General features: G+C 40.3%; 1 protein-coding gene and 1 non-coding gene across 4 annotated transcripts in view; one reads left to right on the top strand and one right to left on the bottom strand.

The window, feature by feature from the left end:
* The first annotated feature begins 10,489 nt into the window (after window positions 1-10,489).
* Window positions 10,490-26,280, top strand: part of NT5C3A (5'-nucleotidase, cytosolic IIIA) — a 48,552-nt gene continuing 32,761 nt past the window's right edge. Inside the window, exon 1 of one of the 3 annotated variants that reach the window (XR_004682060.1) lies at window positions 10,490-10,693. Coding sequence is in view for 1 of the 3 variants with exons in the window: in XM_035020877.1 (XP_034876768.1) it covers window positions 10,556-10,693 (138 nt within the window). In the remaining 2 variants the exon portion in view is untranslated. The remainder of the gene's footprint in view (window positions 10,694-26,280) is intronic. The other 2 variants (XM_035020877.1, XM_035020882.1) reach the window with 2 other exon arrangements.
* On the bottom strand, window positions 18,869-18,971 carry LOC118021416. The gene has a single exon (XR_004682162.1). It is a non-coding gene; the product is annotated as a U6 spliceosomal RNA (small nuclear RNA).

The following is a 26,280-nucleotide window of genomic DNA, read 5'->3' as shown; positions in this document are numbered from 1 at the left end:
TGTCCTCTTTCTAATAAATTTGACTCTCTTTGTAACAAGCAAGAGAAATGGAATGAAGAAAAATGGGCTATTTGTATACATACTGATGTGATGGGAAGATGATGCACCAAGAGAGGTCCTGGATACTCTGTGCCATCCCCAAGCTGCATACCTTTCTTAGACATGTCTTCCATATGGCTGTGTCCTTTATAGTAAACTGGTTAATATGTTTAAAGTTCTTTATTGAGATCCGTGAGCTCTAGTGAATTTGCAAACCTGAGGAGGAGGTGATGGGAACCCCCCCAAATTGGTAGTTGGCTGGGCAGAAGTTTGGTGGCCTGGCCACCCCATTTGAAGCTGGCATCTAAAGTGGGGGCAGTCCTCTGGGGTCTGTACTAACTCTGGGTGATGTCAGAATGGAATTGTCCAATTGAACGTAGTTGGTGCCAGAGAATTGGTTGTTGTTTCAAAAACATACATTTGGTGTTAAAAACGGTGAGATTCACTAGAACTTCCTTTGCTTAGGTAAACCTATGGTTTGGGAAGAGAATGCATAAAAAAGCAGTGATGAACAATCTTTGATTCCTGACTGACCACATGGTCACCCGTGGTATGGAGCAGCAGCTGTCCTACTAAACTAAAAGGTAACAGGGAGTTGGTTCACTTGATGCATAAGGAAATGCAGACTAATAAGAAACATGTGAAATATATAACATCTTGGCTGTTGTCAGTTGTAATAGCTGAAATGAAAATAAAAGAGAGTACTGGATTGGACCTTGATGCTGGCTGGACCAAGCTCAAATATTGATTAGTCCCAGCTTAATCCATAGCCTCAAAGCCACCCCCAAAGAGAATAATTATTCTGGGACAACAGAAATTACTTCTAAAACCTCTGGTCACCAAGAAAGTAGTGTGCAGTGGAGGAGGGCAAAACCAGGAACATATTGAAACCAGGGGGTTCCAAGTTCTGAAAGTGTTGGAAATCAACAAGTGGATTCCTTTTGTGCTTGCTTGTGGTGTCCATCTGGGTGGATTCAATGAGTGGATGTTGAGGGGACTGCAGCAATGCAGAGATGGACTGAATGTAGATATATTTCTTTGCACTCTCTGAGGTATGAAATGTCAATAAGAACTGTCTGCCAACCAGGAGTCAGAGACTGCAGATAGCTGTGTGTCAGATTCCCAGTGGGAAGGCCTTAAGCATGGCTGGCAAGTCAGACTGATGCCAGTAGCCCCAGGGGTCTACAAATGGGTCTTGATAGCAATGGACATTGTATCAGGGCTGGACTCTTCTTTCCCAGTATTCAAAACAAACACATCAGAGTACTGAAAGAGAATCTGAACAGAGGATATTACACCAAATTTGGACCACTGAATCATATTCCTCAGACCAAGGAAAATACTTTACAGCCCATAATGTCTAAAATGGGCAAAGAGAGGGGCACCTGATTGGCTCAGGCAGTAGAGCATGTGACCCTTGATCTTGGGGTTTTGAGTTCAAGCCCTACGTTGGGCATAGAGCTTACTTACTAAACAAAGAATGAATGAATGAATGAATGAATAAATAAGTAAATAAATAGCAAAGAAATACCCTCCTCAGTAATACATTGATAGAGAATTGGAAAAAGCAATTGAAACATTGGTTGTCTAAATCAGTGGGTATGAAGGAAGATAGGCATGAAACACTGGCTTACACACCTTCATGAGTATGTACTTAACTCAAGATGAAGGGGGAGTGTCCCTACTAGATAGATTCCTTTGTTTTTCTGGTAGATCTGGCTATTAGCTTCCGAGGGAGGTTGCTGGTATGACTATGCAATTCTTCCCAAGGAGAGGGAACTCTGATATGAAATATATACTTTTCTTTCTTCCCCATACCACCTCAACCTTTCTCTTCCTAGCTAATGCAGTAGTAACAGGACCAGGGCTGCAACCACAAGTGCTGAAAGCAAGGATAATTCCTCAGCAAGGGACTGTAACTATATTTTTAAATTATTATGTCTGAATTCCTTAAGGGCCTGATAGGGGAGGATTTCACTCTCTCTGGCAAAATTGAGGTTAACAGTGAATCCAGCTATATTACCTAGTAGTAAAATGGCCCACTAGTTCTGTACCTATGTAACCCTACCTGTTACCAAAACCCAAGTTCAGCTGCCCTTTGCTTAAAAAGCCAATACTCAAGAGACTAGTTTTGATTGGAAAGGAATATGAGCTTTATTCAGGAGGCTGGCCACTTGGAGAGAAGGCAGACTCTGAGGTTTCTGCCCAGCCTAGAGATTTTTTAAAGGGGGTTGGGTCAGTTAATCAGTTAAGGGCGTGCAGTAGTCTGTAACCTTTCTCGGGGCACACTACAGATGCCAGCTACAGATTTTATCTCGGTCCTTGGAGATTATACAAGGGGGGTCTGGTTTCCTAGGTGCCTAGGGGCATTGTGCAAAAGGATCTGGTTCCTTGGCGCCCAGGAGTGGTGCAACAGGGCCTGGTGACATACAGAAGAGCTCTGTTCTTTTCCTAGGAAAGAATGCATGATCTGTAGATATACAAAGAAAGGTTAATCTATCATGTGGTCTAAGGGTGCTTGCTAAAGCTTGAAGACTACTAGCTTGGGCTGGAGGGGCTGAGGCAGCTTCATACCCTATGTGAATGGGAATGGACTGATGGGGAAATACCTACTAAACTAGTATTGTTGCCTGCAATACAGATCAGGACAGTGACCCAATCTAACACTCCTTCAGACGGTGGAAAAGTTTAGGTATAAATGGAGAGAAAGAAGAATAGTAGCTGAGGATAAAGGGATGAGTAAACAGGTTGTGTAATGAGGGAAATCCAATATTATGTTAATACCTGGAAAGAGGCTCAGAATAAAAGATAACCTTGTCTCTTAGTTCCATTATAAATACTAGTTGCCTAAAAGGATGAAGCCATTTCTAGTCTTATAACACTTAAGATCTAAAAAGCAAGCCTACAAATCTGAGAAGCCTCACCCTGGGAGACATTTTCATATGAAAAGATAATGGACTGGACTAATTATTAATTATTGAATGGGACTTTAGTTATGTGTCAGTATCTTAACTCTTTTTTGTTAGAGATCCATGGCCTGTGGTATAAGAAAAACATACATGTGGTCTCTGACTCTGGTTTCTGGCACAGAGCTCCTAAATATTCTAGTTACTTCCTTAGTGAAAAGAGTATCTTTCGTAATTCATAACAAGCCCCTTTGAACCAGACAAAAATTTATGCTAATAAAGTGACTCAAAATCCAAACCTCTAGATAGTACAGATGAAAGCTGGTCACCAGAAAGACCAAATTGGTAAAATTAGAGGGTTGGAACTACATCTCCAGCCCCACTTCTTCTTCCCTCCCACCCCTCAGCCTCCAGGGGGGGGAAGAAGAAGTGGGGCTGGAGATGTAGTTCAATAAATGATTCAACCTGACACTATTTATCAACTACCCAATGAATGCAAAAAAAAAGGAAGGAAAGAAAGAAAGAAACCAAATGTCCTTCGATGTGTAATGGGTAAATGGTGAAACTTATACATCCGTACCATGGAATACAAATTAGCCCTAGAAAAGATGAAGTACACAGAACTTAGATGGATCCTAAGGACATTATGCTGAATATATCAGTGATTTCCAGGGGTTAGTTTTGGGTAAGGATGTGACTATAAAGTGGTCATACAAGGCAACTTGTTTGAGATGGTGTTTGGATCCTGTTCCTGGATCCTGTTCTGTATATTAATCTTGATGGTGATTTCATCTGACAAAATTTTTTAGAACTATATACCAACAACAAAAGAAAGTGCTTGTGAAAATGGATGAGATCCAAGTAAGATGTGTAATTGCTTTCTATATTTTACCAATGTCAATTTACTTTGTAATTGTGCTGTGGCTATAAGATATAGTTGTAAGATAGTATCACTGGGGGAAGCCTGAGTGAAAGGCACATCGGGAGCACCTGGGTGGCTCAGTAGGTTGGGCATCTGACTTTTGATTTCAGCTTAGATCATGATCTCAGGGTGGTGAGATAGAGCCCCACATCTGGCTCCATGCTCAGTGGGAAGTCTGCTTCTCTCCCTCTCTCTCCTGCTCCCTCTGTCCCTCTCCTCCACCCCTGCTTGGCCTCTCTCTCTCTCTTAAAAAAGAAAAGTCTGAAAAAAATGAACATGGGAGTCCTATGTACTATTTTTGCAACTTCTATGGGAGTCTAAAATTATTTCAAAATGAAAATTAAAAATATATATGTAAAGAAAAAAATGAAGGAAATTTTTACTTCCAAGATACTTCCAGCCAATGTCTTTTCTTTATGCTAGGAAGAAAGAAATTAGTCAGATTTAAAAAAAAAAAAAAGTCTTGGTGGAACTGAAGAAAATAATATATAGCAAATAAATAAATGTGTAATGAGTATTAACATTTATGGGAGAGTTTCTGAAAAACATTTGCATCACTCATTATTGCTAATTGTGTTAATAACCATGTAAACCAGCAGATGATTAAATTTCAAATCTGGCAGTGACTTTTTTTTTTTAAGATTTTATTTATTTGAGAGAGAGAGAGTAGCGAGAGAGAGAGAACACAAGCCAGGGGGAGAGGCAGAGGGAGAAGCAGGCTCCCCACTGAGCAGGGAGCCCGACGCGGGGCTCGATCCCAGGACCCTGGGATCATGACCTGGGCTGAAGGCAGATGCTTAACCAACTGAGCCACCCAGGACCCCCCCAGCAGTGACTCTTAAACAAATGCAGTAAACACTTAAAATGCACCTTTATTGATTTTTTTTTAAAGATTTTATTTATTTATTTGAGAGAGAGAGAATGAGAGAGAGCACATGAGAGGGGGGAGGGTCAGAGGGAGAAGCAGACTCCCTGCAGGGCAGGGAGCCCGATGCGGGACTCGATCCAGGGACTCCAGGATCATGACCTGAGCCGAAGGCAGTCGCTTAACCAACTGAGCCACCCAGGCGCCCTTGATTTTTTTTTTTAATTTGAGAGAGAAGTAACAGTATTTAATAAATGGCCCATATTCTCATTTATGTTCTCAGATGCATAGAAATATTGTAATATGTGATATTATTGGACCACCCACATCATTCCCTTGAAGCCCAGATCAGAATGTTCCCCAAATTTCCAACCTGAAATATCACCTAGGTCACTCTGAATCTTCTGATGACCCAGAATCAGTGTTGATATTCTCATGTTTTCCTTGGACCTGCTTCAAATCAACTGCGTTCTTTTAGTATAATTTAAAACTGAAATAGAATTACCAAAACCATTCCAAACAATGTTCAAGAATCTTGCAGCAACCAAACTTCCAGTTCAAATGTATTCCATGACATTAGCCAGGGTAGATACAAAGAATCCTAATTAATGAAACCATTAGTAAAAAGTAAGACAAGGCAGAAATTAGTGGAACTCAAAAAAAAAAAATTGGCATGGAAGATGAAATGTTAAGTCAACGTTCCTATTTATTCTATTTATATCATTATCCATATTCCATCAGGCTACCAAATTACTTTTTTGGTGTACAGTTAACATACTTTTCTTACATTCAGATGTAAGAAACTAATTCTCTAACCCAGTGAAAGGACTACAGTGGTAATTATAGAAACCACAAAATTTCATTTGTGAAAAGATTTCATTCCATTAATTTCCTTTCCTAAGAAATTGGTAGATTTAAAAATCACAACGGGTTCCTGGCTGGTTCAATCAGTAGAGCAAGTGACTTGATCTCAAGGTCATGAGTTCAAGCCCCATGTTGGGCATAGAGCTTACTTAATTAAAAAAAAAATAAAACTTTAAAATATATCACAGCATAGATTTCCCTTTTGGCTTCAAGATGCAACTGATAGTATATCTGAATCACCTTATTGAAGGCTTCTGAATATATTTGTCTTCAACAGGATTAATAAAGATCATTTGATTTAAACAAAGCAAACACAAAACATTTTCCCTTTGTACACAGCAGTTGTGTTAATAAAAAGCTTATATATAATTAATTTTCTTAATCTTGGTCTTATAATCAGCTAAATTAATCTAAACTGCTCTGACAAGCAGGGGAAGTGGCATCAATCCCTTGCAAGAGACCCACAAATTAGAGGGAAATAGAAGCAATAATCCTATTGCAAGAAGGAATTGTGAAGTATTGGTATATCCAACTTCAATCATAGGCTGGAATTTGCTTTACCATTTGCTGGGGACCTACTGAAGTGTAGCTCACAGGGAAGGATGCTCAAGCACCACATGACATTGCTGAATGGAATACTTTAAAATTTTTGTCATCTTTTTCTCAGATATATTCACAGGTTCTCACATATATTGTGCTCGTATTAAAACGAACAAAAAAGCTAATGTTAGCTTTTTTTTAGAATTTTTTTTTCCTTCCTAAGAAACTGATCACTCTATATCCCCAAAATCATTTTATGGCATCAGAGGATCAATCTCGTCCACAAAACAAGACACAGAAAGGGCATTCACATACCTGATAGTTTATTCCAGACTTGTTTTCTTACCAGATGCCTAATAAGGTGGGCCCTACTTTATATATCTAAGAACCACCCCCTCCACAAATTTTTCTTTAAGAATTCCTGCTCGGGGGGCGCCTGGGTGGCTCAGTCGTTAAGCGTCTGCCTTCGGCTCAGGTCATGATCCCAGGGTCCTGGGATGGAGCCCCACGTCGGGCTCCCTGCTCGGTGGGAAGCCTGCTTCTCCCTCTCCCACTCCCCCTGCTTGTGTTCCTGCTCTCACTATGTCTCTCTCTGTCAAATAAATAAATAAAATCTTTAAAAAAAAAAAAAAAAGAATTCCTGCTCGGGTCCCAGGGCTGGAACAACAGGATCAAGAATGGAGGGTGAGAGAAAAGCAACCCCTAGCTTCACTACCTCCCATTTGTTCCCCTCTTCCAACTAGTTCCATATCCCAGGCAAAAAGGAGTTTCACCAGGCAGCACCACCAACTCCAAAGAGCTTCTCTGGATCCCTTCTGTGTTATCCCTAGAGAAAAGCAAGGGAAACATCATCAATCCCTTGCAAGAGACAAGACCGGTGAGAACAAGTCCTGATGCTTACAAAGAGGAGGAAATGATGTGGAGATTTTGGGCCATTTGTATGTCTTTTTTTTTTTTTAAGATTTTATTTATTTGAGAGAGAGAGAGAGAACGAGCAGTGGGGAGGGGCAGAGGGAGAGAGAGAAAGAGTGAGAAGCAGACTCCCCGCTGAGTAGGAAGCCTGATGCTGGGCTCTATCGGGAGTCGGAGATCATGACCTGAGCCAGAGGCAGACACCTAACCGACTGAGCCACCCAGGCGCCCCCATTTGTATGTCTTCTTTGGAGAAATGTCTGTTCATGTCTTCTGCCCATTTCTTGATTGGATTTTTTGTTTTTTGGGTATTGAGTTTGATAAGGTCTTCATAGATCTTGGATACCAGCCCTTTATCTGATGTCATTTGTAAATATCTTCTCCCATTCCGTAGGTTGCCTTTTAGTTTTGCTGACTGTTTCCTTTGCTGTGCAGAAGTTTTTATCTTGAGGAAGTCCCAATAATTCATTTTTGCTTTTGTTTCCCTTGCCTTTGGAGACGTGTCTAGCAAGAAGTTGCTGAGGCCAAGGTCGTTGCTGCCTGTATTCTCTAGAATTTTGATGGATACCTGTCTCACATTTAGGTCTTTCATCCATTTTGAGTGTATCTGTTTATGGTGTAAGAAAATGGTCCAGTTTCATTCTTCTACATGTGGCTGTGCAATTTTCCCAGCACCATTTATTGAAGAGACTGTCTTTTTTTCATTGGATATTCTTTCCTGCTTTGTCAAAGATTAGTTGGCATCAGGGAAATACAAATCAAAACCAGAATGAGCTACCACCTCACACCAGTCAGAATGGCTAAAATTAATAAGACGGGAAATAACAAGTGTTGGTGAGGATGTGGAGAAGGGGGAACCCTCTTATGCTGTTGGTGGGAATGAACATTGGTACAGCCACTCTGGAAAACAGTATGGAGGTTCCTCAAGTTAAAAATAGAGCTACCCTACAACCCCACAATTGCTCTACTAGGTATTTACTCCAAAGATACAAATGTAGTAACCTGAAGGGGCACCTGCACCCCAATGTCCATAACAGCAATGTCCACGATAGCCAAACTGTGGAAAGAGCTGAGATATCCATTGACAGATGAATGGATAAAGATGTGGTGTGTATATACAATGGAATATTACTCAGCCATCAGAAAGGATGAATACTTATCATTTACATCAACGTGGATGGAACTTTAGGGTATTATGCTGAGCGAAATATGTCAATCATAGAAAGACAATTATCATATTGTTTCACTCATGTGGAATATAAGAAACAGAGCAGAAGATCATAGGGAAAATGAGGGAAGACTGAATGGGAAGTCATCAGAGAGGAAGACAAACCATGAGAGACTCTTAACTATAGGAAACAAACTGAGGGTTGCTGGAGGGGAGGTGGGTGGGGAGATGGGGTAATTGGGTGATGGGCATTAAGGAGGGCACATGATGTGATGAGCATGGGATATTATATCCAACCGATAAATTATTGAACACTACATCTAAAACTAATGATGTACTATATGTTGGCTAATTGAATTTAAATAATAAAGAGGAGGAAATGATAGAATAGACAGTGGGATATAGCAGAAAAAGGACAGCAGTGGTGAAAGGAACACTGTCTAACTTCATCTTTACCCTTTTGTCATAGCACTTTTAAAAAAAAATTGTGGTATAAAACACATAAAATTTACCAACTTAACCATTTTAAAATATACAGTACTATTAACTATAGACACATGGTTGTGTAACAGATCTTTAGAACTTTTTCATCTTGCAAAACTAAAACTCAATACTCAATTGAACAACTTCCCCTCTTCCTCTTCCCCCAACTCTCACAACTACCATTCTACTTTCTAAGAGTTTGACTATCTCATGTAAGTAGAATAATGGAAGTATTTGTCTTTTTGTGACTGGCTTATTTCACTTAGCATAGTGTGCCCAAGAATCATTAGTGTTGTCAAATACTGCAGAATTTCCTTCTTTTTAAAGGCTGAATAGTATTCCATTTGATGTATATACCACATTTTCTTTATTCATTCATTTGTTGATGGACATTTTAGTTATATCACATTTTGGCTATTATGAATAGTGCTGCAGTGAACATGGAAGTGCTGATATCTTTGAGTACCTGCTTTCAATTCTTTTGGATATATACCAACATTGCTGGACCATATGGTAAATCTATTTTTAATTTTTGAGGAATTTCTATAGTTTTCTGTTATAGCTGTACCAAATTACATTTCCAACAACAGTGCACAAGAGTTTCTATTCCTTCACATCCTCACCAACACTTGTAATTTTTTTTTAATGCCAATAAAGGAAGTTTTATTGCTTAATATTCCCAAAAGGAGTATATGCCATATCATACAGGGCTTGATCAGGAGGCAGAGAAGTAAAGGAGAAAAGGAGAAAGCTTAGCCCAGAGCCTGCATTATAGTTTTTTTTCTGTTTTCTTTATTTTTTATTTTTTATTATGTTAATCACCATACATTACATCATTAGTTTTTGATGTAGTGTTCCATGATTCATTGTTTGCGTATAACACCCAGTGCTCCATGCAGTGTGTGCCCTCTTTAATACCCATCACCAGGCTAACACATCCCCCCCCACCCCCTCCCCTCTAGAACCCTCAGTTTGTTTCTCAGTCCATAGTCTCTCATGTTTCGTCTCCCCTTCCGATTTTACCCCCTTCAATCTTCCCTTCCTGCTATCTTCTTCTAATTTTTTTTTTTTTAACATATAATGTATTATTTGTTTCAGAGGTACAGGTCTGTGATTCATGTGATTTTTTTAAATAATGGTTAGCCTAATGTGTGTGAAGTGGTATCTCATTATAGTTTTGATTTGCATTTTCCTGATGGTTATTGATGTTGAGCATCTTCTTAGTCTTCTGCCCATTTTTTAAATCGGGGTGTCTTTTCGTTGTTGAGTTGTAGGAGTTCTTTAGGTATTTTGGATAGTAACCCCTTATCAGATATATGGTTTGCAAATATTTTCTCACATTCTGTAAGTGGCCTTTTTACTGTTGGTTGTTTCTTTTGCTGTGCAGCAGTTTGTCATAGCACATATTACTGCTAACGCCTTCTGGGGGCTGTAGTCCAGAGTGGCTGAGGAGGGTGGAAGGCGGAAGACGGAAGACTTTTTCTGCTTGGGTCTGGTTGGAATCAAATTTCTACTGTAGGGAGCTGGAGTGAACCACTCCCTGGTCCTCATCAGCACAGAGATAATTGATACCATTCCCTTTTGGGTCCTTGGACAGTTCCTCAGAGGTAGGCTCCGAGGAAGACCAGCCCCACACCCCGCTCTGCTGCGGACGCAGGCCACGCCCCCCGCCTTCCCTTCCCGCGTGTCAGTGCGTGGGGTGGGGCTTTCTGTGGGGCGGGGCTTGTACCGGAGGGGCGGGGCGGAGGCGGGGCTCCCGCAGAGCGGCCGCGGGGCAGGGCGTCCAGGCTTATCTGCGGACCGCAGCAGTCCAGCCACCTCTTCTTTGGCGGCCGGGAGGCGCAGGCACCCCATTCATGGACCGGGCCGCTGTGGCGAGGATGGGGGCGGTGGCGAGCGCCAGTGTGTGCGTCCTGGTGGCGGGGGTGGTGCTGGCCCAGTACATATTCACCTTGAAGAGGAAGACAGGGCGGAAGACCAAGATCATCGAGATGGTGAGTGCAGGGCGCCTCGTGCCCGAGCGCTTGATGGGCCGCAGGGCGTTCCATCCGCCTTTACCTTCCCATGCTGGTGCTGCTGAAATGCAAAGGGTACACTGGGCACCCGTTCACCCCGCGAGCAGCAACATTGCGGGCCGGTGACCTGGTCTGGACCGTCCATGGTGTCACCCTCTGTCTTTTGTTATGACTTCATTTGAAACAGAAAGACAGCAAGTAGGTGATTCGGAAACCAGGCACCTCCTACAGCAAAACCGTTTCTCAAGAAGTAAACGGAACGTTCGAGGCTGGATTGCTACCTAGTTCCTGCAGCCAAACGGTTGTGACTAATCCAGTTCGGACAGAGTTGTTTCTGCAACCTGGCTAGAATGAGTTAGATTATGAAAAGGTGTAACTTCTCAGTGGTTGAAAGAATGCCAATTAACCCGGTTGGCGTTCAGAATAGTTTGTTTTGTACTTGAATGTTATTTCTTCTTGTCTCAAACTGCCAGGAGGTATCTTTGTGTTCGTTTTTCCCCCAAACCTCTTGCATAACAGTATTTTAGAAATTTATTTCCAATTTTACTGTAAGAAAGAGTGTTTCAAGAATCCTACTTAAGGTATAGGATAAGCAATATTTGCTATAAAGTTGGGGATGTTTTTAATTTTGTTTTGGTTTGGTTTTAGTTGTTGTTTTAGTTTAGTTTTTTGTTTTTGTTTTTTAATTAAAATCCACTCATAAAGACTAGTTACTCATGGAGTTGCATTCTAATGTGCCTCCTGGAATGCATAAGCTAATGTTTACTCCTGATAATGTGCTACACACGTGAACATTTGGGGTCAAATATTTATGAAAAATAAGTTGACAGTCTACCACCATACTAAATAATATCATTTTAGGTTCATAGAATACTCAGCCTCAATTATGTTTTCATTGATCAAAGACACTATCCTCTTGGTTGCTGTTGGCGCCAGGTTGAATACAGAAATACTTTCCCATAACAGTAAAGAAATGTTAACTCCCATGTGTCATGCCAGTAATATTCATAGGTTTTGTTTATTGCTAGAATTAAATTATTCTTAGATTATTATTTTTTTCTCCACTTCTGTGGGTATAGCAGCAAATGTTTTTATCTCAGAAATTTCATTTTGTTTATGTTGCTGTCTTGCTTAGAGAACTTTGTTGGCTTCCTTTTGCCCCAAACCAAAAATTTATAATCTGTATGTGGTGGGGGGGGAACCAACTAATTGCCATACCTTCCAGCGTGTACTTAAACTGTGGATTGGTCTGTTATATCACTTTTCTAAACCAAGTAGAGTTAATAAAATCCCACAGTGATAACATCCTAAAAACAGTTTGCCATCTTTGTGAAAAATAATGAAAGCCCATCAGGCAGGCCAACTTTACTTATTTGTAGTGTAGAAATCAGTCAATCTTTACATATATATATGTATACATAATGTTATATTATTCAGATTGTGATATATATGCAGCCTGCTAGTAGCTTTTAAAAGGAAAAAGATGAAAGAGCTTTACATTTTTTATTTTTTATTTTTTTAAGATTTATTTATTTATTTTAGAGAGTGGGGAGGGACAGAGGGAGAGGGAGAGTTTTAAGCAGACTTCACACTGAGCATGGAGCCCAGGTTGGGGCTAGATCTCAGGACTCTGAGATCACAACCTGAGCCAAAACCAAGAGACAGGGCTCAACCAACTGTGCCACCCAGGCACCCTGAGCTTTATGTTTTTAGCTTGTAATTTTAATAGGCTGCTTCTTCAAATGGGATAAGTATTTGGTTGGGAGTCTGAAGATTTGGGTTCAAATCCTGGTTTTATCTCTTTTAATAACCGTGTGTTAGTGGTCATGTTTTGCCCATCCCCCACCCCAGTCTCCAAACCCCCACTTTGGAGAATATGTACAAACCTGTGAATGTCCAGTGGACATAGGTTAAACTGGTGACAAGTGATGGAACCAAGAGTAACTCCCTAAGCAAGATGGGCCTATTCACACTGGCGAGGTAAACAAATGACTTCTGGCACTGGGCTTAGATTATGCACTACTTTAAGTTTTGAATTAAAAGACACAGAAGTGTGGCTGGTGGGCTGTGCATGCTACAGGTGAAATGTCCCGTAGGCAGCAAGATAAATATACAGAGGAAACCTGTCAGAAGACATGGCTTAAGATTTTTAGAGCTTAGAGGCACCTGGGTGGCTCAGTTGGTTGAGTGACAGACTTTTGGTTTCCTCTCCAATCATGATCTCAGGGCCTTGGGATTGAGCCCCTCAGCAGGCTCATGCTCAGTGGGGAGTCTGCTTGAGATTCTCTCCCTTTGCCCCTCACCCCCCTCACGTGCTCCCCCTCTCTCAAATAAATAAATAAATCTTTAAAAAGAAAGGTGTTTAGAGTTCAGAGATAAGTCATTTTTCATAGTCAATATACTGCATTCTTAAATTTTTATTTTAGAACAATTTTAAATTAACATAATTAAGCAAATAAGTAGAGTCCCAACCAGTTTCTCCTATTACTAACATTTCATGTTAGTATGGTACATTTGTTGAAATTAATGAATAAATATTCATACATTTTTAAATATCCCTACTTTGTTCAGATTTCCTTTGTTTTTACCTAATGTCCTTCTCTGTCCTAGAATTCCATCCAGAATACCACATACATTAAGTCATCATGTGTCCTTATTTCATCTTGGCTGTGACAGTTTCTCGGATTTTTCTTGTTTGTTGTATCTGTGATACCGTAAGAAATATATATTTGGTGTTCGTCCCAGTTTCCTGCCACACAGCTCCTAAAACACTTGGAGTCTGGGAAGTGTTAACAGTGTCTTTTGTATGCTAATGAGGTGGACTGGTAGCTGGGGACCCCAACATGGCTTCAAGATGTGGGTTGGTTGCCATAAAGATCAAGGCATGATTAGAGGATTAGAACTTTCAGCATGCCCCCCCACTTCCTTTGGAGAAGGGCTGGAGTTCAAGCTGATCACCTAGTCAATAATTTATTTGATCAATCTTACCTACATAACAGACCTCCATAAAGACCTCTAAAGGAGAACTTTCAGGTTTGTGAATACCTTGAGGTGTGGATAGGGTGGTGTGTTCTAGAGAGGACATGGAAGTTCTCCACCCCTCCTTCTATATCTTGCCCTTTGCTTCTCTTCCATTTGGCTGTTCTGAATTGTATTCTTTATATGAAACCTGTCATAGTATGTAAAGCTCTCTCCGGAGTTCTGTGTTATTCTTGCAGATTATGGAACCTGAGGAGGGGAAGGGGTTGTGGGAATCCCCAAATTTACAACTGGTCCATCTGAAGTATGGGTGACAACCTGAGGCTCGTGAATGGCGTTGGAGAACAGACTTGTGGACTGAGTCCTTACCTCATGGGATCAGCGACTAACTCTAGATAGTGTCAGAATTGTATTCAATTATACAAAGAGTTGGAGCATGGTTGGTGTGACTTGTGAGAAATGTGTAAAAAAAAAAAGTTAAATATAGAACATTTAGTAATATCTGGCTCATAGTAACTGCTTATTAAATAGTAGTTGTAATTATTCTATCAAAACACAGACTATCAGCCACTCTCATATCCTACAATCATTTTTCCTTATGAACACTAGTAGGGCATAATTTTTAACCAGTGGTATTATTTTCTCTCAACTTCCTCTCTCCTAAGCCTTCATTGTAAAAACTACTCTAGTTATCCTCAGTTAAGGATGGCTTGCAGTTTTTGTAAACTGGACCAAAAAGATCAAGATTGCCAAACGTGTATAGAAGTTGATACGCGTACAGTAGAATTTTGCACAAATGAAATTAATATTTGAGATGAACTGTATTTGGGAATGAATTTCCCCAACCTCTCTTAGATTCTTGCAAGTTTCAGGTCCTTCCTCATTGCTGTTGACCATCACTTATCACTTGCTATTCAGTTTAACTCACCATTCTAATCAAACGTGCCTGCTCAGATAGGATTTGTTCCCTCTGTGGCCTTTTTAGTTACTCTTACTAAAAAAGATTCTGGAACAAAGCTTGAGCACTTATTGCTAGTTCCCTGCCTGACAGAGAAACCCACTCCAACACAAAATTTAGGCTTTGAAGAATGAGGTTCTGAAGGAGGGAAATGTAATCATATATATAGTCTTTCATACAATTATATTGAGTGATAATGACAACTTTAGTGTTTTTTTACTAGGTTGATTTTTATGCATGGACATTGCTTCAATATTTGATTCTATTCAGACAGCATTTATCTACTTTCAAATTAATTTAGCCAAATATAAAAGCATTAACAATACAGATCTTCCTTGATTTACAATGGGGTTATGTCCTTATAAACCCATCATTAAGTTGAAAATATGGTAATCTGTAACGCATTTCATGCACTTACCAAACATCATAGCTTAGCCCTACCTTAAATGTGCTCAGAACACTTACATTGGCTTACAGTTGGGCAAAATCATCTAACAAAAAGCCTATTTTATAATGAAGTGTTGAATAATATAATTTATTGACTGTACCGAAAGTGAAAAACAGAATAGTTGTATGGTACGGAATGGGTGTCAGTGTAATGGTTGTTTATTCTCGTGACTGGGTGATTGACTGGGAGCTAAGGCCGCTGCCAGTGCCCAGCATCAGAAGAGAATATTGTACTGTACATTGCTAGCCCAGGAAAAGATCAAAATTCAAAGTATAGTTTCTAGTAATTGCATGTCACTTTCTCATCATCGTAAAGTCAGAGAATTACAAGTCAAACCATCATAAGTTAGGGCCATCTAATAAAAATGTAGGGAAATAGTAGGAACTGTAATTTTTCCTCATAAAAGAAAAACAGTGCTTGAAACTAAATAAAGCTAAGTGTTAGTGATTAAAAAACAGCAGTGTACAAATTTAAGTACAAATGTGGCTTCTAAAGAGGAGAATTAAAAAATATATGTGGTCAACCATCAGGGCATTAGGACAGCACCAGTGAAACTCCTTTCTAGGGGCACCTGGGTGGCTCAGTCGTTAAGCGTCTGCCTTCGGCTCAGGTCATGATCCCAGGGTCCTGGATCAAGCCCCGCATTGGGCTCCCTGCTCAGTGGGGAGCCTGCTTCTCCCTCTGCCGCTCCCCCTGCTTGTATTCCCTCTTGCTGTGTCTCTCTCTGTCAAATAAAATCTTAAAAAAAAAAAAAAAAAAAAAACTTTCTATTTTCTGGATACAAGATGCAATCACATTTAAAAAGGAAATTGTTTTAAAATAAAAACATTTTAAATGTGTGTGTATATATGTTTATACACACATATGCTGTTTATAAGAATTTGTCTTATTCCTTCTGGACTATATTAGGAGAAAACTTGCAAGGTTTTTTAAATTTATAAATGAATGCTAGCTTTCCTGTCCTACAGTTATTGGCCACAGAACTTCTCTCCAAGAATCTCAGTTTCCCCCACTGTTCCTCTTTAGTCATCATCCTTGTTAGATAGGTTAGCCGAAAGTGTGGGTTTTATTTGTTTTTATTAAATTTTGCGTTTGGCTCTTCAAATCTACATTGATCTCTTAGTACAGTAACTTAGATTTTCATGTTCTAGTTACAAATCCAGAAAATTTATTTAGTATCTTTTAGGACAGAAAATGTAATGCCCTTAATATATTGATAAAAAATCACCAACTTTTCCAGTTATCAAAATCCCATATGTTTGTTTGTTTTTTAGATTTTATTTATTTATATGACAGAGAGAGAGAGATAGCAAGAGCAGGAACACAAGCAGGGGGAATGGGAGAGGGAGAAGCAGGCTTCCTACCAAGCAGGGAGCCCGATGCGGGGCTCGATGCCAGGACCCTGGGATCATGACATGAGCCGAAGGCAGACGCTTAACGACTGAGCCACCCAGGCGCTCCAAAATCCCATATGTTTAATTTGTGCTTTTGAAGTTGTTTTAGAAAGCAGGCAATACATTTTATTTTTTAATCCAAGGTATTAAAAGATTGAAAACTGACTTTTAAATTTAAGGCCCATCTATGTATGTCACTCTTCTGTTTGCTGTTAAATTAAGTTGAAAATAGACCTTTCTCGGGCGCCTGGGTGGCTCAGTTGGTTAAGCGACTGCCTTCGGCTCAGGTCATGATCCTGGAGTCCCGGGATCGAGTCCCGCATCGGGCTCCCTGCTCGGCAGGGAGTCTGCTTCTCCCTCTCCCACTCCCTGTTTGTGTTCCCTCTCTCGCTGTGTCTTTCTCTGTCAAATAAATAAATAAAATCTTTAAAAAAAAAAAAAAAGAAAGAAAGAAAATAGACCTTTCTCTAGGGAGTTTAAAAACTTAAATAAATTATGTTCTTGGAAGAAAATGGCTTCATTTAATTAGACTATTTAGTAAACAGAGCTGGCTGAGAAAAACAAACATTTCTAGCCTCACATAGAGAACTAGAGTTACAATCTTGAAGCTAGAGAAAGATTAAAGGTCTTATTATGAAAAATGGAGTTTAACTTGATTTCTGTGATCTCTTCTAAAGATGTGATTAGTATGTGGAGTCCACATGAGGCACAGGATGTAAATAGAACACAACTTTTTTTTTTTTTCTTGTTTCCCCTTTCAAATTTATTCAGTGGTGGTAATCTTTCTTGCTGCTGGTAAAAATTCTGGTAGGCCTGTGACTTTTTGCTCACTCTCAGACTGTAAAAGACAGTCTTTTTTTTTAGATTTTATTTATTTATTTGACAGAGAGAGACACAGCAAGAGAGGGAACACAAGCAAGGGGAGTGGGAGAGGGAGAAGAAGGCTCCAGGCTGAGCAGGGAGCCTGATGTGGGACTCGATCCCAGGACCCTGGGATCATGACCTGAGCCAAAGGCAGACGCTTAATGACTGAGCCACCCAGGCACCCAAAGACAATCACAAGCAGTCAATCTCATTTTCTGTAAATACCAGTGCCTAGTCATATATTACACATGATTTCAATATTAATTCTGTAGTGAGACTTCTAGATGGACATTACTAGTACCCACCAATATTTTTAGCTCTTCTCCCCTTCTTGTATTTGGGCAAGCTTTGCTATTCTGGCCAATAGACTGTCTGGAGATGGTATGGCCACTTCTGGGCCAGTGTAGTTATGAAAAGGGATACAGTTGTCCATAGTCTTTCCTGCTGTTGGAGCAAATCCTGAAGCATCATGATGACATGGAGATGACACAGTATCAAAGCAGCCTGGAATATTGAGCCAATCCGTGGACAGCTGCCCTGGAGAGTCATCTGGACCCATATTGGACTTCGTGTGAATGAAAAATAAACTTTTTTTGTGTTAAGGAACTGTTAAGGGAAGGGGAGAGAGAGTCTTAAGCAGAGTCCATGCTGAGTGAGGAGCCCTATGAGGGGCTCAATCTCAGGACCCCAAGATCACAACCTGAGCCAAAACCAAGAGTCGGACGCTTAACTGACTGTGCCACCTAGGTGTCCCAAAATGAGAGTTCTTATTTGACTGGTTAGGTTTGTGCTCCCTGGGCCTGCAAGATATTTAAAGTTGACTTTCTCTTCTTTCACTGTAACCCCATATTAATTTGGGGGGGCACCCCACTCCACCTCAGCCTGATTTATTTTTTTTTTTTTTTGGGTGATCCACTCCATACAGGCTCTTGCCTTTGAAGTCCCTCCCTCTCAGGTGGCTCTTGTGGGCTGGACAGAAACACATTTCTGGCTTGTTCCCTCCTGTGTGGGAGCATTCACTTATCCCTGGCTCTGACAGACTCTAGGAGTACAGGCCATTACAACAAAGCCACTTTTTAAAAATTTCATCTTTATGGGACACCTGGGTGGCTCAGTCGTTAAGCATCTGCCTTTGGCTCAGGTCATGGTCCCAGGGTCCTGGGATCGAGCCCCGCATCGGGCTCCCTGCTCGGTAGGAAACCTGCTTCTCCCTCTCCCCTTCCCCCTGCTTGTGTTCCCTCTCTCAGTGTGTTGTCTGTCAAATAAATAAATAAAATCTTTTAAAGAAAATTCCATGTTTATGGTGTTATAACTGGCAAAATTCTAAAATATTTAAAGTGTACATTGTGATTGGATATACATATACGCTGTAAAAGGATTTTCCCCATCTAGTTAGTTAATACACCCATCACCTTACATATTTATCTTTGTGTGTTTGTGAGAACACTTAAGAACACTTAAGTTCTGCTCTCCGAAAACTTCAATTATACAATACAGTGTTCTCAACTATAAAAAAGGTGGAACACTTCATGAATTTGCATGTCATTCTTGTACAGGGGTCATGCTAATATCCTTACTGTTCCAATTTTAGTGTATGTGCTGCTGGTGGAGCATAGCAGAGCCACTTCCGTCCCACGGAATATCCTTTGTAGCTTGGATCAGGCCTCAGTCTTCCGCAGAAAACACATTCTCCAGGTGACCCCATGAAAGGCCCCTCTTGCTTGGTGAGAAGGTAGCGCTCCGCCGTACCCATTCCCTCGGAGGCAGAAGGCACAGCAACAACTCTTCCAGACACCCTCTTCACTCTTTTCACCCTTTTGTATTCTTTAAGTGGGTAAGGGCCCCAGTCATGAAGCCAATTCTCTCTTTTCCTTCCCTCACCTTAGTAGGATACCCATCCCTGAACTGAACTGAAACAGGAAGATTCCTTATTTAACATCCATTATGTACGTTTAACATTCTATGAATTTTTTTTTAGATGTTAATCATTGTTATGAGCTAAACTGTGACCCCTCGAAGGTTCTTTTCGATGGACTGAGAATCAATTAAGAAATCAATTGACAGATTAACAGGAGAAAATCAAATTTAATAGCATACATATGGTAATGCACACAGACATGGAAATTCCAAAGACAGGGAAAATGAGGTTTCTGTGTCATTCTGAACTAAGGAGAAGGGAGTAGGGGTCAGGGACTTGAGAGGAAAGGAATGCAGTTCATAGGGCAGTAAGAAGAGCAGATGTTTGCCCAGCCATACAGATGGGTCACTCAGGTAAAATGGATCTCTCCTTATTCTGGGAAAGACCCCCACTTAAAGAGTTCTTCTAAGTGTTTAAAGCATGGGCAAAAGTTTCTCTTGAGCCCGTAGGGTCTTGCCTTCAGCTCAAAATAATCTTCATGCCAGAGTGGCCCATCTTGGGGCGGCCTACCCTCGGCCCCTACATGCTTTTGAATGATAAGCAAGCTTTCCCATCTCTTGAGTCTTGGTCTGTGTGTTCTGTGTTCTCCGTGGCCGGTCCAGCCCTGCCTTGTGGGCGATATGACCTCCATCTAGTATTCAAGATGGACACTGGCTTCGCTCTCACTAGACACTCCCAACCAGTTAAAATTATCATTTCTTTTTTTTTTTTTTAAGATTTTATTTATTTATCTGAGAGAGAGAGCGCACAAGGGGAGGGGCAGAAAGAGAGGGAGAGGAAAAAGCAGACTCCCCACTGAGCAGGGAGCCCAGCACCTGGCTTGATCCCAGGACCCTGGGATCATGACCCCAGCTGAAGGCAGAGGCTTAACTGACTGAACCACCCAGGTGCCCCCATTTCTAATTTAAACACATCTCAACTTTTTATGGCTTCCTTGTAAACACGAACAATTACTCCTTATAAGCTGGTGCTGTTTTTGAAACTTGAGTGAGTTTCCTTCCTGGAGGTGACTTCTGACAAAAAGTCCTTCCTTTCTTCTATTTTAAGATAACATCAGATGTTCTCTGGGTACTATATGAGTAAGTGGAAAGCCCACTATTGAGTCTATATTTAGAAAAGGGAGGGGGCAGGGAATCAAGATTTAAATACAACTGCTTAAGTGGCTCAATGCTATTAGACAGGCTTTTAAAAATATCTCTGTATCCCAACTTTAATTTATATCAGCACTCAGATTTATGACCTTTTAGGACCTGTTTTTAATTCATTTGTTTTGTAAAGCATATTCCCCCAAACTCCTGTGGCATTTCCTGATGATTTTTCATGAAGTAGTAATTTATACACTGTCCTGTATTGTTTACTGTTACGTGTGTTCTTTAAGGGTCTAGATTTGTACATATTTCTTTGTCTTTTATTTTTAAGATTTTATTTATTTGAGAGAGAGAGCATATACATGGCGGGTGGAGGGAGTGAGGGGCAGAGGGAGAGGGAGGGAGCCTGTTATGGGGCTGGATCCCAGGACCCTGGGATCATGACCTGAGCCGAAGGCAAACGCTTAACCTACTGAGCCACCCACGTGCCCCCTTTGTCTTTTTTATTAGTTGCGCCTAGGAGAGACAGAGACCCAAAATCAGTGTCTTTAATAAACAATAAACATTCTATTTTTCTAATATAAGGAGAGGTCTAAAAAGTAGGCAGTTGCTGGTATTAATTAGGGAGTACAAGGATATCAAGACAGAGGTCTTTGAAATTCTCTTGGCTTTTCTCTTGGTCACAAAATGGCTGCTGCAGTCCTGGCCAACATGTCCATCTTCCAGGGAGGAGGATACTCAATTAAGTAAAGCAGAACTTCCTCCTCACATGTATTTGGAGAGAACAGTGTCATATAGCTACCCTAACTGTGAAGCTGAGGAATTTTTTGGCTGAGCAAATGGCCACCCTCCAACAAAATTGAGATTCTATTAGTAGGAAAGAAAGGAAGGAATTAGGTAATAAGCAGTCTACCATGCTATACCATAGTTCCTATTCCTTTTCCATATCATTTGCCACTCAGTAAATTCATTTACTATTTGATCAAATAAAAGCACATATATATAATCTGGTATTACTGGTGGTCAGTTGGCTGGTAGAAAAATAGAGCATTCCAACTGTTAAAAATCTTTGGTAATACAGCAGGACAGAATACAGACTCAGAATAGCTTTGCCCTTCTGTCTACCCCAAACACGAAGATTTATTCCTTCACACCTAAAATACCTAGGTCTTCAATAATTCTTGAGATATCACCACTGTCTTCATATATACTAATGAGATTTAGAAACTAGTCTCACAATTATGTGTCACAACTATTAAAAGTTAGAGTCCTAATGACGTGAAATGTTGGGGTTCGGAGAGAACAGTCAAGAAAGAATCCTTGAGGGGCACCTGGGTGGCTCAGTCAGTTAAGCAGCTGCCTTCGGCTCAGGTCATGATCTCAGGGTCCTGGGATTGAGCCCCACATCGGGCTCTCTGCTCAGCAGGGAGTCTGCTTCTCCCTCTCACTCTCCCTTTGAGCTCTCCCTCTCTGTGTGTGTCTCTCTAATAAATAAATAATTGTTTAAAAAAAAAGAATTCTTGAGGCATCTTCAGTGCAAAAAAGGGTGGTTTCATTAAAGCACAGGGACAGAACCCATGGGCAGAAAGAACTTCACTGGGATTGTGAGGAGTGACTAATTATATACTTGCAAATTGAAAGGGGGCTAGGGATAGCATAAGTCTCTAAGGAATTTGGAAGCAAGGTTTCCAGGACCTTGAGGGACTAGCTGTTGTTAGGAAAAGGTCATTTATTACTGTTTTAGTACAACCTTAGTCATGAGACCCTTCAGATGTGTATCAGTGGACCATATGCTTGGAGGATGATTGCTAACATATATCTTGGGGGGAAGGGGTAGAGATAAAGGAAGCTTCCAAAAGGATTTTCATATGTTAAAGTAGACTTACAAGATCCTGGAGGTTGGGCTAATGTCAATCTAAGGTTGCCTTTTGCGTTTAGCAAAGTATTAACTTTGAGTTAGTTGAGTTCCTGGAGGAAGATCACCCTGCCTGTCCCAAGTACTTGTCAATGGACTGTAAGTTATAAGGAAGTTTAATTTTTTTTTTCCTTTTGCCTTTGTTCTCCACATCATTAACAGTACTTCTACAATGAATGAATATAAATGTTGGGAGAGAGATCTCAAGGAAAGGCTATGTGAAATTCAAAGGAATAGATTACATTGGGTAATGTTTGATGGCTGTGGTGTTTGAGGGATAACAATCATGATTGGTCAGTCTAAATAAAATATATTGTAAAATAAGGGGAATATATTAAACTCTTAACATTGGCAAAGAATATGTTCGAGGTCATCTTGACTCCCCAGATTTGCAAATATGGAGATATTTATAACAGGCGTATGACTTTGTCTTTGCAAATCACATTTGTCATGTTTCCAATGTATTATCGTCACTCAACTTTAATCACATTTTCAGCTTCAACAATTATCTAGTGAGTTGTTTTTATGTTAGCCAGAATACTTCCTGAAACAGCTGGAGTTTTTACAAAATTTTTTTAAGCTTTTGGTTGTGAATTCATTTACACAACAGATGGAGCACCCCTGAACCAGATGCTATAATATTTTTTGTTTGTTTTTAAATAAGCTCTAGGCCCAATGTGGGGCTTGAACTCAAGACTCTGAGATCAAGAGTAGCATGCTCTACCGACTGAGCCAGCCAGGGACCCGATAATATTTTTAATTTATCTAGAAAGTCTCTTTTCTAGGTAAAAATCATCATATCCTTAGATCCTTTACTTTAATCCCTCCAGGTGATTCCAATGAATGCTAAAATTTGAGAACCATAGAAGTAAAGAATTGAAATTCTTGCCCCCAGCAAAATTACAAAGTTTACAAAATGTATTTTATTTTATTTATTTATTTATTTATTTTAAGATTTTATCTATTTATTTGACAGAGAGAGACACGGCAAGAGAAGGAGCACAAGCAGGGGGAGCGGGAGAGGGAGAAGCAGGCTTCCCGCAGAGCAGGGAGCCCTATGCGGGGCTCGATCCCAGGACCCTGGGATCATGACCTGAGCCGAAGGCAGACGCTTAACAACTGAGCCACCCAGGCACCCCTACAAAATGTATTTTTAAAAAATCCAGTTTAATTGCTCACAAATAGGCAAAATTGGGGACTGCCAAGCACTGTGTGGAGAGAGAAATCCGAGTGATGAGGATATAGAAAAATGGGCACTTTTGTTTACTCTGTTGGAGGCGGTATATACATCGGTTAAATAAATTATAGTGCATTGGTTACACTGTGGTGCATTTGTATACTAAAACATTGTGCAGCTTTAAAAATAAAGTAGGGGCACCTGGGTGGCTCAGTCAGTTAAGTGTCTGACTTCGGCTCAAATCATGATTGATGTAGGAAAGACGTCAGGGTTCCAAGCTGACAGCCAAGAAAGAATTCTTGAGGCGTCTTTGGTGCAAAAAGGTGGTTTTATTAAAGCACGAGGACAGGACCTGTGGGCAGAAAGAGCGGCACTGGGGTCATGAGGAGTGGCCCATTATATACTTTCAAGTTGGGAGAGGGGTAGGGATAGCGTAAGTCTTCAAGGAATTTTGGAAGCAAGGTTTCCAGGACCTTGAGGGGCTAGCTATTGTTGGGATAAGGTCATTTATTACTGTCTAATAAAACCTGAGTCATGAGACCCTTCGGATGTATATTGGTGGGTCATATGCTTGGGGGATGATTGCCAACATGTATCTTGGTATGTTAAAGTAGACTTACAGGGTCCTGGGGGGTTGGGCTAAGATTGCCTTTGCCCTTTACAAGGTATTAACATCGAGGCAGCTGAGTCCCTAGAGGAATGTCACTCTGCCTGTTTTAAGGACTTGTCAGTGGGCTGTACTTTATAAGGAAATTTAATAATTTTTCTTCTGCCTTTGTTTCCCATGTCAGTGATCTCAGGGTTCTGGGATTGAGTACTGCCTCAGGCTCCCCACTAAGTGGGGAGTCTGCTTGTCCCTCTCTCTCTGCCCTTCCCCCCGCTCATGCTCACATGTGTGGTCTCTCTCTCTCTCAAATAAATAAATCTTTTATAAATACATACATACATACAAGAAGGTAAATCTGAGTTAACATTTTAAAAAGTTCAAAAGATAGTAACTAGGGGGAAAAAGCACATTGTAGAACAGTTGTGGCTCCAGGGAGATACACATGAATGTGCTTTTATGTCATTGGAAATTCTTGAAAAACTGCACTAGTTGTTTGTAGTTGTTCCTAGTAATGATAGAACTTGAGAGGATGAGAATGAGGAAGGAGACTTGTACTTTTTCATCCTTTAATGTTCCGCACTGTTTGAAATAGCATGAACATGTATATTTTTTTTAAAAACGGCTAATTGAAAGCAACATTTTTAAAAAGTGTTGGGACCACATTGTAGAAATGTTTGTATTATCAGTAGTGAGGTGTTTGTAATTAACTTGCTGAAGAGTCTTTGAGAGTTATGTTCATTTTCAAAAAGTGATAAGATCTGGAATGCATTTTAATTGCTTAATCTGGTAGCTGAAGTACACTAAATTAGCATAACTATAATCAAGAGACAAAGAGTGTGAGGAAAAAATAATTTTCCATCTACCTTTCTAAGGCCCGTGCTGGGGACCCTATAACCAAAGATAGAATTAACAAGAGAAAAAGTTTTATTAACACATATACACGAGAGATGCCTTGGGAAAAGTGAGTAACTCTCTTAGATCGTTTAAAATTATACCATCTACAGCTATAAGCAAAAAGAAGGGCATGGAAGAGGCCTGTTGTTGGGTGGGAGGAGGAAAAAAATGGTAAACCAGAGTAAGGGTTGATAATGCAGATTTTAAGTGCACTCTCTCCATTGATTTGAGTTTGCCATGCTTTCTTCATCTTTTTCTTCCTTCTCTTTTGGTACAGAGTGGAGACACACATAGAAATGGGGATTTCCTTTATAAATATAAATTTCCCTTGCAAAAGGGAACTTCTCTTTTCAGAGCTTCACCTGTGTCTCCTGTTTCTCTGAAATAATCAGCTCAAAATAGTCGTCATGCCAAAGAGGCATATGTTGGGACAGCATTCTGTCACTGGAGAAGCAGGAATTGAAATAAGCCTGGATTAAAGAGAATGAACCCTAGCCTGCTATGGGAGCCAGAGAAAGAGGACAGAACATTGACCGATCGCAGAGGTGAAATCTGTAGGATTTGAAAGGGAACAGGATTTGTAACCCCAGGATATGCCATCTTCTTTTTTCTTTAGCTAGAGATGGTACTTAAGATGATAACCTGACCCATTTCAGGGAGTGACTCCATTTTCCTGGGTATCTCCCATGTATTCAGGAGGGATGCATGTTATTAAATTCGTGTTTGTTTTTCTCCTATTAATCTGTCTTTTATTATAGGAGGGTTTCAGCCAAGAACCTAGAAGGGTAGAGGAAAAATTATTTTCCTCTCCCACAGATTTTCTAATTTTTGCCAAGTGTCTTAGATTATCCTTAATTCATCATAGCAGTTTGAATGTTCCCTACAGTTTATGTTAAATCATTTCCATAGATTTCTCTTTTGTTTGCTTTTAAAGTAATTCGGACATCACATTAATTAGAGTTACTGAATTAATAAGCCTATAAAGAATCTTAAATCCCATTTTAATCCTTATTGTCTTTTGAATTAGCAGTTGTAATTTATCTCTTCAATATAGTAACTTAATTGAAATCTAATGTCATAAGCCTTACCTGAGGTTCCCACTGCTTTAAAAACAGCCATCAGGGAAATCTATACAATTCCATTTTTGTGTCAGCAGATGGCAGACTTCTCTGTGCTATGGCTTGGTGCTAGCTTTCTAAATTACCTTTCTTGTTTTATTTTTATGTTTACTCTCTCACTGTTGCTTCAACCTGAGGGGAGCAGAATTTGTCACCCCAAAGTCTGCCACTTTGATATGGGGATTATTGTGAACTGAAGGCAATCA

Source organism: Mirounga leonina, unplaced genomic scaffold (genome assembly GCF_011800145.1).
Source record: "Mirounga leonina isolate KUSES-001 unplaced genomic scaffold, KU_Mleo_1.0 Mir_174, whole genome shotgun sequence".
NCBI lineage: Eukaryota > Metazoa > Chordata > Mammalia > Carnivora > Phocidae > Mirounga > Mirounga leonina.
The sequence above is the reverse complement of the archived record's forward strand: the minus strand, read 5'-3'. Positions and strand labels throughout refer to the sequence as shown.